Source organism: Meles meles, chromosome 11 (assembly GCF_922984935.1).
Source record: "Meles meles chromosome 11, mMelMel3.1 paternal haplotype, whole genome shotgun sequence".
NCBI classification, from domain to species: domain Eukaryota; kingdom Metazoa; phylum Chordata; class Mammalia; order Carnivora; family Mustelidae; genus Meles; species Meles meles.
Genome location: NC_060076.1, coordinates 5,970,424 through 5,984,494, shown reverse-complemented (window position 1 = coordinate 5,984,494; position 14,071 = coordinate 5,970,424). Strand labels below are relative to the sequence as shown.

The 14,071-nt window shown below is 58.9% G+C and overlaps 1 protein-coding gene across 5 annotated transcripts in view; it reads left to right on the top strand.

The window, feature by feature from the left end:
* Positions 1-11,857, top strand: part of USP20 (ubiquitin specific peptidase 20) — a 42,042-nt gene extending 30,185 nt beyond the window's left edge. For 3 of the 5 annotated variants that reach the window (XM_046022254.1, XM_046022255.1, XM_046022256.1), the window contains exons 16-25: positions 4,245-4,278; positions 4,479-4,524; positions 5,403-5,583; positions 5,669-5,795; positions 6,424-6,593; positions 6,678-6,759; positions 7,668-7,776; positions 8,631-8,739; positions 9,763-9,834; positions 10,216-11,857. In XM_046022254.1, the coding sequence (XP_045878210.1) occupies positions 4,245-4,278; positions 4,479-4,524; positions 5,403-5,583; positions 5,669-5,795; positions 6,424-6,593; positions 6,678-6,759; positions 7,668-7,776; positions 8,631-8,739; positions 9,763-9,834; positions 10,216-10,376 (1,091 nt within the window). In that variant the 3' untranslated portion in view covers positions 10,377-11,857. The remainder of the gene's footprint in view (positions 1-4,244; positions 4,279-4,478; positions 4,525-5,402; positions 5,584-5,668; positions 5,796-6,423; positions 6,594-6,677; positions 6,760-7,667; positions 7,777-8,630; positions 8,740-9,762; positions 9,835-10,215) is intronic. The other 2 variants (XM_046022259.1, XM_046022257.1) reach the window with 2 other exon arrangements.
* The last annotated feature ends 2,214 nt before the right edge of the window (positions 11,858-14,071 follow it).

Below are 14,071 nucleotides of genomic sequence, written 5' to 3'. Positions count from 1 at the left end.
TGGGTAATATTTTGTCGCAGTTTCTATTTGCATTTCCCTGATGATGAGTTAGGTTGAGCGTCTTTTCATGTACCTGTTGGCCATCTGTTCGTCTTTGGGGAAATGTCTCTCCAGGTCCTCTGCCGCTTTTTGAGTGGATTATCTGGGGGTTTTGTTTGTTTTGCTCTCGATTTGAATGAATTCGTGACATAGTCTGAATATTAACCCTTTATCTGACATAGGGTTTCTCAATATTTTCTCCTGTTCTGTAGGTTGCTGCTTTATTTTGCAAATTGTTTCTTTTGTTGTGTAGAACTTTTTAGCTCGATGTGGTCCCGCTGGTTTATTTTTGGTCTTGTTGCTTTTGGTGTTCTATCCAAAAGTCCATTGCCAAGACCAATGTCAAAGAGCATTTTCCCTGTTTTCTTCTAGACTTGTATGGTTTCGGGTCTTCTATGTAAGCCTTTAATCCATTTCAGGGTAATGGCTGTGAGTAGTATGAGACAAGGGCCCGGTTTCATTCCTCTGCATGGGAATATCCAGTGTTCTCAACACCGTTTACTGAATGACTCTCTTTTCCCCCCTTAGCTGAATATTCTCGGCTCCCTTGTCAAATATCGGTCGCCCATAGAGACTCATGGGTTCGTTTCTGGGCTCTCAATTCTGTTCCTTGGGCTGTGTGTCTGTCGCTTTGGCAGTACCATCCCGTGCTGATGACGGTGGTTTTGTAGTGTAGCTTGCAGTCAGGGAATGTGGCGCCTCCGGCTGTGTTCTTGCTCAGGATTGTTTCAGCCACGTGGGATCCCTTGTAGCTTCGCGTGAATTCTAGGGTTGTTTTCCACTTCTGTGGACAGTGTCACTGGACTTCTCCATTGACTCTGTAGATGGCTTTGGGTGGACAGTTTTTGCTATTCTCACCCGTGAATGCGGGGTATCTTCTCACTTAATTTGGTCTTTGTGTAGGAACAGCTCCGTCCTTGTCCCATCACCCTTACTCCTGGCGCCAGATGCGTGGTGGTTTTCCCATACCAAGCAGTTCCGTGACACCCGCTGGGTACTGAGAATTCAACTCAGTCGTGATTCTGCTACCTGGAGACAGCATTAGATCTCACAGGTCAAGGACTCGGTCCTACAAGACTTCCCCTCCCCAAGAGCCCGTCACAAGTCCCGCTTGTCATCTGTGCTTCTGACTGACCAGCTGTAGACCGAAGGTTCCAACCCCTCCTCCTTGGGTTGGATAAATTTGCTAGAGCCCTTACTTACTAGGTGACTGGTTGATTGTAAAAGGCTGTAGCTCAGGAACAGCCAGTGGAAGAGATGCACAGGGCAGGGTATGTGGGACGGGGCGTGGAGTTTCCATAACCTCTGAACTCCTACTTTCCTTGGTCTCTGTGCATCCACCAGCTCCGAAGGTCTCCCAACCCCACACCATTGGGGTTTTATGGAAGCTTCTTTGTGTACGTGCGATCAGTTATGAACTCCTCTCTGTAGAACACCAGTGTGGCTGAAAATTCCCAACGTCTAATCATGGTTTGGTCTTCCTGGTAACCAGCCCTGATTCCGGAACCATCCAGAGTCATCTTGTTATTTATTTTTTTAAAGGTTTTATTTATTTATTTATTTTATGTTAGAGGGAGAGATTGTGAGTACACATGTGAGCAGGGGGACAGGCAGAGGGAGAGGAAGAGAATCTCAAGCAGACTCCATGCTGAGCACAGAGCCTGATGCAGGGCTTGATCTCACGACCCTGAGATCACAGCCTGAGCCAAAACCGAAAGTCAGATGCTTAACTCACTGAGCCACCCAGGTGCCCCCAGAGTCACCTCGTTAGAACAAAAGTCACCGTCATCACCTAGGAAATTCCAAGGGACTTAAGAATCCTGTGGCGGGAAGCAGGGTCAGAGAGCAAATGCCAGAACAAATGATGCTCCCAGTGCTCTTAGTACTTAGGAAAGTACAAGGACTTTAGGAGCACTGAGCCAGGAACCTTGGGCTGTATTTTCTGTCATGGATTCGTCCTAACAGTTTTTTGGTGGAATCTTTAGGTTTCCTACATATAAGACGGTCGTTCACAAACGGTCTTACGTCCTCTTTTCCTATTCAGATGTCTTTTACTTCTTTTTCTTGCCTAATTGCTCTGGCTAGGACTTCTAATACTGGATTGAGTAGGCGTGGTAAGAGGCAGCACCCTTCTGTTGTGCCTGATTTTAGGGGGAAAACTTCTAGCTTTTCACCGTTGAGGGTGATGTTAGCTGTGGACTTGTCTTAGATGGCCTCTGTTATGTTGAGGTATGTTCCCTCTGCACCCAATTTGTTGAGAGCTCTTATCGTGAAAGGGTGTTGAAATCTGTCAAATGATTTTTCTGTCTCTGTTGAGAGGATCATTTAATGCTTATCCTTTATTCAATGAATGTAGAGTATCATGTGTATTGATTTGTGTATGATAAACCATACCTACCTTCCACATTCAAATTCCATTTAATCACGGTGTGTGATCCTTTTAACACAATGTCGAATTTGGTTTGCTAGAATATTACTGAGAAGTTTTCTGTCTATATTCATCAGGGATATCGGCCAGTAGTTTTCTTTTCTTATTATATGCTAATGTCACTATGATATTAGAGTGCTGCTGGCCTCCTAAAGTGAGTTTGAGAGTGCCCCCCCCCCAGTTTTTTGGAAGTGTTTGAGAAGGATTAGTGTTAATTCTTTTTTAGATGTTTGATAGAATTCACCAGCAAAACAATCTGGTCCTAGACTTTTGTTTATTGGGAGGTTTTATGTTTGTTTTTTATTACTGTTTCCATCTCCTTCCTCATGATTGGTCTATTCAGATCTTCTCTTTCTTCATGATTCAGTCTTTGGCAGGTGTATGTTTCTAGGGATGTCCCCATTTCTTCTAGGCTGTCCAACTTGTTCGTGTACAGTTCACTGGCTCTCGTGCCTTTTATGATCCTTTGTGTTTCTGTGGCGTCAGTTCTAAGAGTCCTCTTCCTTTTACAATTTACTTGTCTTCTCTCTTTCTCTCTCTGCTAACCTAGCTAAAAGTTTTTTCAATTTTATCTTTCTGAAAATCAACTCTTAGTTTCACTGATTTTTTTCCTGTTCTTTTGTTCATCTCATTTTCATTTATGTCTGCTCTAGTCTCTCTTATTTCCTGCCTCCTGCCAAGTTGACACTGAGTTTGTCTTTCATTTTCTAATTCATTGAGGTGTGGTCTGGTTATACATTTGAGATCTTTTTTCTTTTTTTTTTTTAATTTTATTTATTTATTTGACAGAGAGAGATCACAAGTAGGCAGAGAGGCAGGCAGAGAGAGTGAGAGGGAAGCAGGCTCCCTGCCGAGCAGAGAGCCCGATGTGGGACTCGATCCCAGGACCCTGAGATCATGACCTGAGCCGAAGGCAGCGGCTTAAACCACTGAGCCACCCGGGCACCCTGAGATCTTTTTTCTTAATGTAATTTATTGCTATGAAATTCCCTCTTGCAACTGCTTTTGCTGCATCCCGTATGTGCTAGTACATTGTGTTTTCATCGTCATTTGTCTCAAGATACTTCCCGAGTTCCCTTTTGATTTTTTTCTTCGACTTGTCGGTTGTTGAGGTGTGTGTTGTTTGTGAATTTTTTAGTTCTCTTCCTGCTCATCGTTTCTAGTTTTATACCGCTGCGGTTGGAAATACACTCGTCTTCCCAAATTCATTAAGGCTTGCTTTGTGGCCCAGCTCCGGGAGCTGTCCTGGAGAATGTTCTGTGGGCACTTGAGAATGTGTATTCCGGTGCTGTTGGGTGGAATGTTCTGTGTCTGTCTCTTAGGTCTTTTTGGCCCGTAGTCATTCAGGTGTAGTTCCCTTACTCGTTTTCTGCCTGGATGATGTGCCCAGTGTTGAAAGTGGGGTACTAAAGTGTCAACTGTTATTGTCCCGCTGACTCTTTCTCCCTTCAGCTGGGTTAATGTTCGCTTGAAATATCTAAGGGCTGTGGCGTTGGCTGCGTATCACCGTTTGCCACTATACAGTGACCCTCTTCATCTCTTTGACCGATTTTGACGGAAAATCTGTTGTGTGTGATGTAACACCTCTGCTCTGTTGGTTTCCGTCCGCTGGGAATGTCTCCTTCCATCCCTCTCTCTCAGCCCGTGAGCCCTTAGAGCTGAAGCGAGTCTCCCGCAGGCGGCAGTTCGGGTTGTGTCTCGTAAGCATAGATTGTTATGTCCACCTCAGCTCCCGTGTCCTGTCCCCGCTCACCGTTGTCTGCATTTCCTGCCCTAGGTGACAACATGTACAGCTGTGAACGGTGTAAAAAGTAAGTGTGTGCGCTCTGGGCTTTCTCCCCAAATTCCCGTGCCGCCCCCTCGGTCTGTCTGTGTCCCACGTGCTTCCCCGGTTCCTTCAGAGAGTTTGATCCAGACCTCACAGAGGTGACCGTGGGGGGAGGGTGCTCGCCGGGCCCCTCTGTCCCCGCACCGGGATACTCACTGCTTCTCCCCCGTTCCTCCCTGCCAGGCTGCGGAATGGGGTGAAGTACTGTAAGGTCTTGCGGCTGCCTGAGGTGAGTGGAGAAGCCTCCCGCCTGCTCTCTGTGCTGCTGACTGACGTGTGGTGGCGCCGTGGGTCACCGTCACCGTGTATCCTGGGGAGCCTGAGCCGGAGAGGCCTGGGGCAGGGGGGTGTCCGCTGCTTTGTCTGAGAGACCTGCTGGGAGGTGGAGGGGCTCCTCCCTCACTCTGTGACTTGAGACCCTCTTTCAGCTCCCCCTGTGCTCTGCAGGTGTGGCGCAGAGGGTGCCTCCTGGAGGAAGGCCCGTGTGTGGGGAGGGACATGGCCACCATGCTGTCGGCGCTGGGGAAGGCCTTTCTGAGGAAGAGGGTCTGGGTGAGCCCCGAGCACGGGGGCTGGCGTCAGCCTCGCGGAGGGAGAGCGGGGAAGGAGCAGGTGGGCAGAGAGTGGAGGCAGGAACCGGCTTGACCAAACCCAGGAAGGACTGTGTGGCCAGAGCACAGAGGAATGTGGCCCGGGAGGCAGGTTCTGGAAGCCCGCATGGAAAAGAACTGTGGTCAGGGCTCAGACGGTCAGCTTCGTGCACGGACCAGCGCCGCCCTCGGGGACTGCCTGTGTCGGCCGCCAGCGCCATCTCCGTGGCCCTGCCGCCTCATGCGCCTCGGTCAGGGGACAGGCCGCGGGCCAGCTCGGCTCCCATGGGGAGCTCGTCCGCGTGTCCAGGCGCTCGGTGGGCGGGACCCCTCAGCCAGCCCGGACCTCTGGAAGGCTCTTGGCGTTCGGTTTCTTGCGTTCGCCTGGAGGGCGAGCCCTGAGTGGGTCAAACAGTGGCCAGTGGGTGTCCCAGAGCCTGGCCTCAAGCCCCCATCTGGTCACAGGGCCCTGGGCATCCCTGCCCGGAATGAGCGCCGCCTCCTCCCCGCCCCCCAGATCCTGTGCATCCACCTGAAGCGCTTTCGGCACGAGGTCATGTACTCGTTCAAAATCAGCAGCCACGTCGCCTTCCCCCTCGAGGGACTTGACCTGCGTCCGTTCCTTGCTAAGGAGTGCAAGTCCCAGATCACGACTTACGACCTCCTCTCGGTCATCTGCCACCACGGCACAGCAGGCAGTGAGTCGGCCCCCCTCCCCTCCCCGCGTCACCCCTGTCCCTGTCCCCCGGGGTGTCCGTGACCAGCCTGCCCCTCCCGCCACAGGTGGCCACTACATCGCCTACTGCCAGAACGTGATCAATGGGCAGTGGTACGAATTCGACGACCAGTATGTCACCGAGGTCCACGAGACGGTGGTGCAGAACGCTGAGGCCTACGTTCTCTTCTACCGGTGGGGCCCCGGCAGCTGTCGCAGTGGGGCGGGGTCTGGCTCAAGGACAGATGGGTGGCCCGTGAGCCTGGATGGCCAGCCCCTGTGCCCTGGGGCTTGACTCCGGGTGCCTTTGGAGGGAGGTGGAGCCTGGAGGGTTCTAGGCTCCAGGCAGTAAGAGTGTCCGGTTGTAAGAAAGAGCCTTCTGGCCGTGGGGAAAGCGGGGAACCCAAGATGTTGAGTTTGGGTCTTCCGCGGTGCTGCCATGGAGCGATCGTGGCCAGCACTCGGGCCAGGGCAGTGGGGCCTCTGAGAGGCTGCCGGGTTGCCGAGGGGTTCAGGGGGTGGGGAGGGCCGTGGTAGGTGGCTGCGGACACACCCCTGGCAAGGAGCCCAGACACAGCTGCTCCTAATTCCCCTGCCCCACCCCTGTCCACCCGGGCCCCACACCTGCCCCACACCTGCTCCATCCTGCCCTAACCCTACCCCACCTCTGCTTTGCCCCTGCCCCAACCCTACCCCACCCCTGCACCATCCCTGCTTTACCCTTACCCACCCCTGCTCTGCCCACCCCGCCCACCCCTGTTCTGCCCACCCTGCACCACCCCTGCACCACCCGCCACACCCCTGCCCCCCTGCCCTGCTGCAGGAAGAGCAGCGAGGAGGCTGTGCGCGAGCGGCAGCAGGTCGTGTCCCTGGCTGCCATGCGGGAGCCCAGCCTGCTGCGGTTCTACGTGTCTCGGGAATGGCTCAACAAGTTCAACACGTTTGCCGAGCCTGGGCCCATCACCAATCACACGTTCCTCTGCTCCCACGGAGGTGAGGGGGGCCTCCTCCGGGATCGGGGTGTGGGGGGCGGCCGGCCGAGCCCCCAGCGCTCCCTCCCTGTGCCTTCCTCCACAGGCATCCCGCCCCACAAGTACCACTACATCGATGACCTGGTGGTGATCCTGCCCCAGAACGTGTGGGAGCACCTGTACAACAGGTAGGGTGCTGTCAGGGCGGCGGGGGGAGCCCGGGGAACCAAGGCCACCGTGGCCCCCACACTGCCCAGAAGCAGCTGCCAGCCTCCTTTGCGCATGCCACCAAAGAAGACGCGCGAGGGCGCCTGTCAGACCCTGACTGTCGGGAGACCGGCTTCAGTGTGGCCGGCGGGTCCCTCTCATGGAGAGTCCCCGGTGCGCTGGCTCCAGCCGCCCAGTCGGATGGCCTGGGCTTCCAGGTTCAAGTCCCTCAGGACCAGGACTGGGGCTCTCACACTGAGGACACCCGGGCCCGGGTCGCTGTGCAGATGGGCAGGCGGGATGTGAGCCCCGAGAGAGTGGTCAGAAAGGCCAGGAGGCCTCTCTCCAGACAGGCATTGCCATCCGCTGGCAGGTCGGGTGCAAAAACTCGGCCTGGAGGTAGGCAGGTGGGTCAGGGCCCCCCAGGGAAATGTGTCCCCATATCCTGTGGGAATCCGCCCTCCGACCTACAGAGGGACAAGCTTCTGCCTTCCTTTGACATTGTCCCCAGGGTCTGGCCAGGTGGACTGTGGGCCTTAGCTCCTGCCTGGTAGCCAAGAGGGAAAGCAAGATTGTCAGTCTGCCCTTCAGCCTGTAAACAGAGCTTTGTGACATGCCTGCCCTGGGGCAGGTGGCCGGACAGGCTCTGTGGGCCTGCTGGCACTCAGGTCCCCCGCCAGTCTGAGGGCGACAGAGAAGTCAACAGGCCATGCACGGGGCACCCAGGACTGCTGTGTGGCTGGGCCGGGGGGACATCAGGGAGCCTCCCAGGAGGAAGAGGAGAAAGCTGCCAAGTGGAGGGCAGCCCTGGTTCTCTGGCACGTTCTGAAACTCTCCCTTCAGGGTGCGCTCACTCTGTCTCTCTCTCTCTGCCCTTCCTCCGGAGCAGATTCGGGGGCGGCCCCGCTGTGAACCATCTGTACGTCTGCTCCATCTGCCAGGTGGAGATCGAGGCACTGGCCAAGCGCAGGCGGATCGAGATCGACACCTTCATTAAGGTGCGCGTGATCAGGGGCGTTGGGGAGGGACGGGGGCCTCTCTGGGGGACAGGTGGGGAGCTGGGGACAGAGGAGCCCTGCGGGGTTGGGCTCCTCATGGAAGACCTGTCCTGCGGGAGCGCAGAGCGGCCGGACACTGGCGGCTTTGCTGGCAGGCGGGTCGGGTTCCGGAGGCTCAGGTCCGGCTGCTGGGTGAGCTGCTGAGCCGCCGTGGAAAGGACAGAGCCCGTTCGGGGCTGGGTGACTGCTGCGGGGCCCATCCTGTGCGTGATAGGACAGTGAGCATCCCTGGTCCCCGCATGCCAATGACGGCAAAAATCACCTCCACACACTGGCCGTGTCCCTTGGGGGGGGCAAATCTCCCTGCTAGTGAGAACCGTGGGGCTGTACAGAGTGACACGGAAAGGTGCGTTCAGTGACAACAAGTGGCGAAATGGCCAGTGGAAGCAGGTGTGTGTGTGTGGCCCGGGGCTGCTGGGAACAGGGTGACCGGGGGCCACCGCCCCTCAGGAGTGGAGTGTGGGTTAAAGACGTAAGGGGCGCTGAGCTTTGTGCCCGGGAGAAGACGACATGTCAGGAGAGTTAACGGAACAAGTCAGTGCCTTCCGTTAAATGCGGGGCGGGGGGGCGGGGGGGCTCGGCCTGGGACCTCAGCTGGAGAAATTCAGTGTCCCCTGCAGACGTTGGAGGGTGGGACTACGGCGGGGGCCTCTCCGAGCTTGTCTGGGAGCTCCCTGGTTTTCTAGAGTGTCCAGGGTTTTCTAAGAGGTGGGAGGGCGGGGGACAGGGAGGGTCGGGCAGGGTGCTGGCCCGTGGTGCTGACCCTCCCCTCTGCTGCCCCTCCCGCGGCGCAGCTGAACAAAGCCTTCCAGGCGGAGGAGTCTCCTGGCGTCATCTATTGTATCAGCATGCAGTGGTTCCGGGAGTGGGAGGCCTTTGTCAAGGGCAAGGGCAAGGACAACGGTGAGTGGAGCCGGGGCCTGCCCCGCCCCCCAGCTCAGGTGTTCTCCCTGCCCCAGGGCTGTGACCTCGGGTGGGGTGGGGGGTGCCCCATCCTCCGCCGGTGCCCAGGGCCGGGCCTTCTTGCTGCGGTAGGACTGGAGCGGTCTTGCTCGGCCCTTCCCTCGCGTCCTGTCCCCGCTGGTGCTTTTCCCTCCTGCCGGCACTTTTCTTTGGGGGTTCTCTTGCCCTAAAGAAAGATTTTAGTGGCTAGATGGCTTCAGACTCTTGGGAAAAAAGAACATGGATACAGTGTCCTCTGACCGCTCGCTTTCCAGAGCTGGAGCCGGGCAGCCTCCCAGAACCCTCCACAGGCCCCAGCGAGAAACGGCTGAGCCTGAGCTCTGGCCAGCCTGCGGCCGACCTCCCATTCTCCCACCCTCGAGCCCCACACGTGGGCTCCCAGACTATGGCTTGGGGCCTGGCCGGGCCAGCAGCAGGCCAACATGGGCCTTTCGGGGCCTAAGCACCAGCCAGGCCTCAGGGCAAGGGGAGGGGCCCAGGGGCCCCTGGTGTTGGTTTGTAGGGCCGGGAGCCCCTGGTGTTGGTGTAGGGCCGGGGCCTTGCTCGGGAGGTGCAGCCTCCCCTCGGGCCACAGCTTTGCCTTCTGCTGGCTCTTCCCGGGCAGTTCCTCCCCGGCCTCTGGAAACAGCTCTCAAGTCTCATGGTTGCCGAGGATGCCGTGTGATTTGGGGAATGGGGCTCAGTGAGGGTCAGAAGTCCCAGAAGTCCCCTCTGCGGGCTGCAGGGATGCCCCGGGACCCTTCTAGCTCTTCTGCTTTGGTGGCCGAGCGTTCGGTGCCCGGTACCTGTCCCCGTGAGCACGTTACCAGGCCCCTGTGGGCCCCGGACAGCCTCTCCGGGGTCATGGGGTCGGAGTCACTCTTTGAGAATGGCTTCTGCCTGCGGAGAGGTGGAGGACCATGGGGGGTGGGGTTCCTGCTGCCCCAGAGCCTCGGCGCTGAGCCTGAGCCGGGTCTGTTCCAGAGCCCCCCGGGCCCATCGACAACAGCAGGATCGCACAGGTCAAAGGAAGCGGCCACATCCAGCTGAAGCAGGGTGAGTCTCGCCGGCTCTAGCCCCGGCCTCCCGGGCCAGCCGGCCTCCCCACGGTCCCTCCTGGCTGCCCGTCACAGTCCCACCAGAAGCCCCCCGCCTGTCCTACCCAGGCCCTGTGCCGGCCTCTGCCTGCCCTTTGCGGGCACCCCACACGCTGGGAAACGGGCGGCAGCCAGAGATGTGCCTTCCGGGGTCCTTGGAGAAGCGACGTCCCTTGGAGCGTCCCGAGGTTGCTCTGGAACAGCTTTGCACGGGAGGGCACGGAGCTCCCGGAGCCCCCACTGCCAAGTCCAGGGCTTCTCAGGGCAGGAGTTGGGCTCAGGGGAGGTGAGGGGGCAGCGCAGGCGCAGCCCTGACCGCCTGGCCTCTGGCGCCCCGCAGGAGCCGACTACGGGCAGATTTCGGAGGAGACCTGGGTCTACCTGAACAGCCTGTACGGTGGCGGCCCCGAGATCGCCGTGCGACAGAGCGTGGCCCAGCTCCAGGACCCAGAGAGCCTGCACGGGGAGCAGAAGATTGAAGCCGAGACCCGGGCCGTGTGACCTGCGGGGCCAGCCTGTAAGTCCCCTCCCTCTGCAGAGACCCTCTCCCGTCCCCTGTGTGTTGGAAGAGCGCAGCCCTGAACGCACCTTCCGGGAGACTGTTTGGAAAAACCCTCTCGTGAGCCCCGCTGGGCCGAGTGACCCAAGTGTCCTCACAGGCCCCCGCCTTGGCCCTCCTCCCTGCGGAGGGCGTGTGTGCGCCCCGAAGAGAGGCCGGCGGCCGGGGAGACCCAGGCAGAAAGTTTTCTGCCCAGAGGCAGCAAGTTATCTGGGTCCCAGTGAGTGATGTCGCGATCGGGAAATACACCTGCTGTGGGCTCTTCACACAACCAGGGCTCTCCGACGTTCCTTAGCTTGGGTCTTTGTGTCCACGTGTCACGGCCGTTGTGTCCCCCACCTGCCCTCTCGCTTATTCAGGCCCAGCTTGGGTCCCTGGAGCTCCAAGTCAGGGGCTGTGACGGAGGGACCGCGGGGCGGGAGGAGCTCTAGGTGCTGCGTAGCACCCAGCACGCACAGCGGGGAGCCAGGGCCCAGAGCGCCGAGCTGGAGCAGCGGCGGGTGGTGGGGGTGCAGAGCCAGCTCTGCCCTGGGCCCCACTTCGGCCCGATCCCCCGGTGTCACAGAAAGGCCCGGAACCCTGGGCTGCTCTCAGCGTTTCTCCTGCAGACTGACCATTCTGGACTCTGTGGCGATGGGGACCCCGGGTGGGGGTTGGATCCGCCGGGCGAGATTGTTTCTGGAGGCAGCTGGTCCCTGGCTCCCCGTGCTGCCGAGCTGGCCCCCCGGACTGGCTGCCACCCGTCCCCAGCAGGGAACCAGATGATGAGACGAAGTACCCCATGTCACTGTCCTTTGCTGTGAACGTGGCTTCCCTGGGAGGGGGGGGCTCCCTGTTTCTCGCCACGCTGTCACGGGGAGCCCGGGGAGCTGTGGCACCAGGGCAGCTCTCACATCGGCCGCGGAAGCCCATTCTGGGTGCTGAAACGGGTCACGCTGGGGCGCTGGGACGAGCGCAGGGGGCCTGGGCTTGCCCCTGGGGACACCCACACCCCTGGACGAAGCAGCTGAGGCGAGATGCCCACCTTGTTGGAACCGGAGGGAAGAGGGGGTGGGGAAGGGGCCTCGGGACCTGGGCCCCCACACACCGTGGCCTTCAGTCTCTGGAAGCAGATGCGGCTGGGATTCCGGCAGAGCCCCGGAAGCCGGCACGCCGGTAGCTCACTCCGCAGCCCTTCTACCCAGATCCTGCCCGCCGGGGCAGCGCGCGATCGGAGGACAAGCCGCCCTGGAACCCCCTGACGTTTGCTACAGTCTTGAAAGTTCCTGCTGCGGCCAGCGGGCAACCCCCGCGGCGGGGCTGGGTGGCCACAGTCGTTGCCCTGCTGGTGACAGTCTGCGCCAGGTGGTAAACTTGTCCCCGCCGTCTGCGCGGCCTCGTTGGTGTTCAGAATGTCCTAATAAACACATATGCATCCCCCGCAGCCCTGGCTGTCGTCTGTACCCGCGGCAGGTCACTCTGTCAGTGGGGGGCCTGCGCCGGGCATGGAGCGGGGTGGGGAGATGAGCGGTCCGCACCGCCGCACACAGGAGGGCGCTCGGTGGGGCTCCGAAAGCAGCAGCCCCTGGAGGCGGCGGGAGCCGACAACGAAGAGAGGCCGCGAAGGCACGTGTGCCGCCTCTTCCTGGAACCAGCCCTGGCCCCAGAGAAGTGGCGCCGGCTGGGGGCTGGCGGGTAAGGCCAGCACATCCCATGGGCTAGTCCCGAACTGACGCCGCACCTCGGCCACTCGGGATAACCCCTCCAGGCTGGGGTCACCCTCCCCGGGCCGGGCAAGGGCTCCAGGGCTGGAGGAGCGCTTCCCTCCTCAGCGGACAGCGGACATTGGCTCCTTGAATCCCAGCATCGTGGTTGCTGGGGTCCTACCTGGGGAGCTCCCGGCGTTTGGTGATGCTAGTGTTTTATTTTCCCTGTGGTTTTGGTCTTTTTTTTTTTTTTTACACTCCTTGGGGTTTGGTGGGGAGAGACGAATGGGAGATTTTTGTGTGTTATTTGAAACATGCTTGTGAAATCCCATCAGACGGGAGTGTGCCGCTGACGGTGCTCGGCTTCAGGAACGGTTGCCCCTGCTGTGACCATCCCAGGGCCCCGCGAACCCCTGTGGGTCCCTCCAGAGCACAGCGGCCACCTCGCCCCGCCCCAGAAGCAGCTCCGGGCCTGTCCTTCATCCCTCACTTTTCTTTCTAGCTTTCCCCCGTCTGCGCGCAGCTTTGCTCACATTGGGACGTCGTACACATGGAATTCTGTGGTACGGATTTCATGATTGGCCTTTCTTGTCTTCCGTGGAAGATGAGAAGGAAGTTCCGCCCGGGGCATTGGCTGACTTTGGAGGTTTGGAGACACTCGCTTCTTGCACTGCAGGAAGGTTGGGGAGAAAGGGAGGTACCAGTTGACCTCAAAGTCTTTCCTTCCTGTTTTCCCCGATACACCAGCCTTCAAGGGGCTCCACCAAACTCAGAGGCCGGAATCGGCAGACAGAACAGGAGACTGTGGGTGTTCACTTCCCAGCCTGAGTGCGGCCGCGAAGCAGCGGGCAGCGGGGGAGGCCACCTCCCCTCTTCCCTCCGCAGGCGTCCCCCCACCCCAGATTGGGTCCGGCCCTCGCTCCAGCAGGCCCGTTTAGAGGAGCCAGAGTCTGCCTCCCCCCACAGACGGGGGCGCCCACGCGCTCCCAGCTGCTGCCTGGGCCCCCGCTTCTGCTCACAAACCTGCATCAGAAAATGCATTTGCAAGGTGCCCGCCCCGCCCCCCCCCCCCCCCCCCCCCCCAGTATGGCTTCCTACTTTGTTCTCACCGGAGTTCAGTGCAAAACACAAATAATCCTGCCAATCTGGCACCGCCTCGTTTGGAGTCCCCCAGAGCCTTGGGGGAAGCCAGTGGGGCTTTGGAATCACACCTCCCTCTGGCTCTTTGCCCTGCAGCGGAGAGGAGCCTTGGTTGCCGCCAAGGAGCGGGGTGTGGAAGAGATTAGCGCCTTCAGGAGAAGCTGTGAAGAGGGCAGTCCCCGGTATAGGACAGTGTTCTGGAGAGCTGGCCCAGGGACGTGTTAGGACGCCGTCTCCAGCCCTTCCTTGGATCTGAGACCAGCCAGCAGCCTGGCCCAGGTGGGGTCTGGGGAGCCGGGAGCGGGGACCGGGCTCGGCCTGGTGCGGTGGGAAGATGGGCACACCGAGGGGCAGAATGCTGCCTGGGATCCTTCCCACCTCCCAATCTCTGCCTCCTTCTGGGGCCCAGCAGCTACGAATGAGGAGCTCTCCACTTTTCCTCTCACAGCTTTTGGTCCCTTAGCTCTGAGGACACGGGCACAAGGGGGCCTTTCTCAGATTTTGCTCCACCTTGCGAGGCCCAGCAATGCCCCCAGCAGATGGGAGGTTATTTAAGTACGGGTCCCTCACTGCACCATCTGGACAGATAGTGTTTAAAGCAGTGCCTCATGAAGGCACCTCTGGGAACCAGCTCCTGATGTTCACAAAGTGGCTGCTGAGTGCCGGGTTTGCACTTCAATCCCGGGTCTGAGAGGGTACTGGACACAGGCTTACTGCCTCACCTTCTCAGAACAGAACAGCAGTGCCAGGGAGGGAAGAGGTGGCCTCCTCCAGCCAGGCACGGGGGTTCCTCACCGCCCAGGACATGGGGA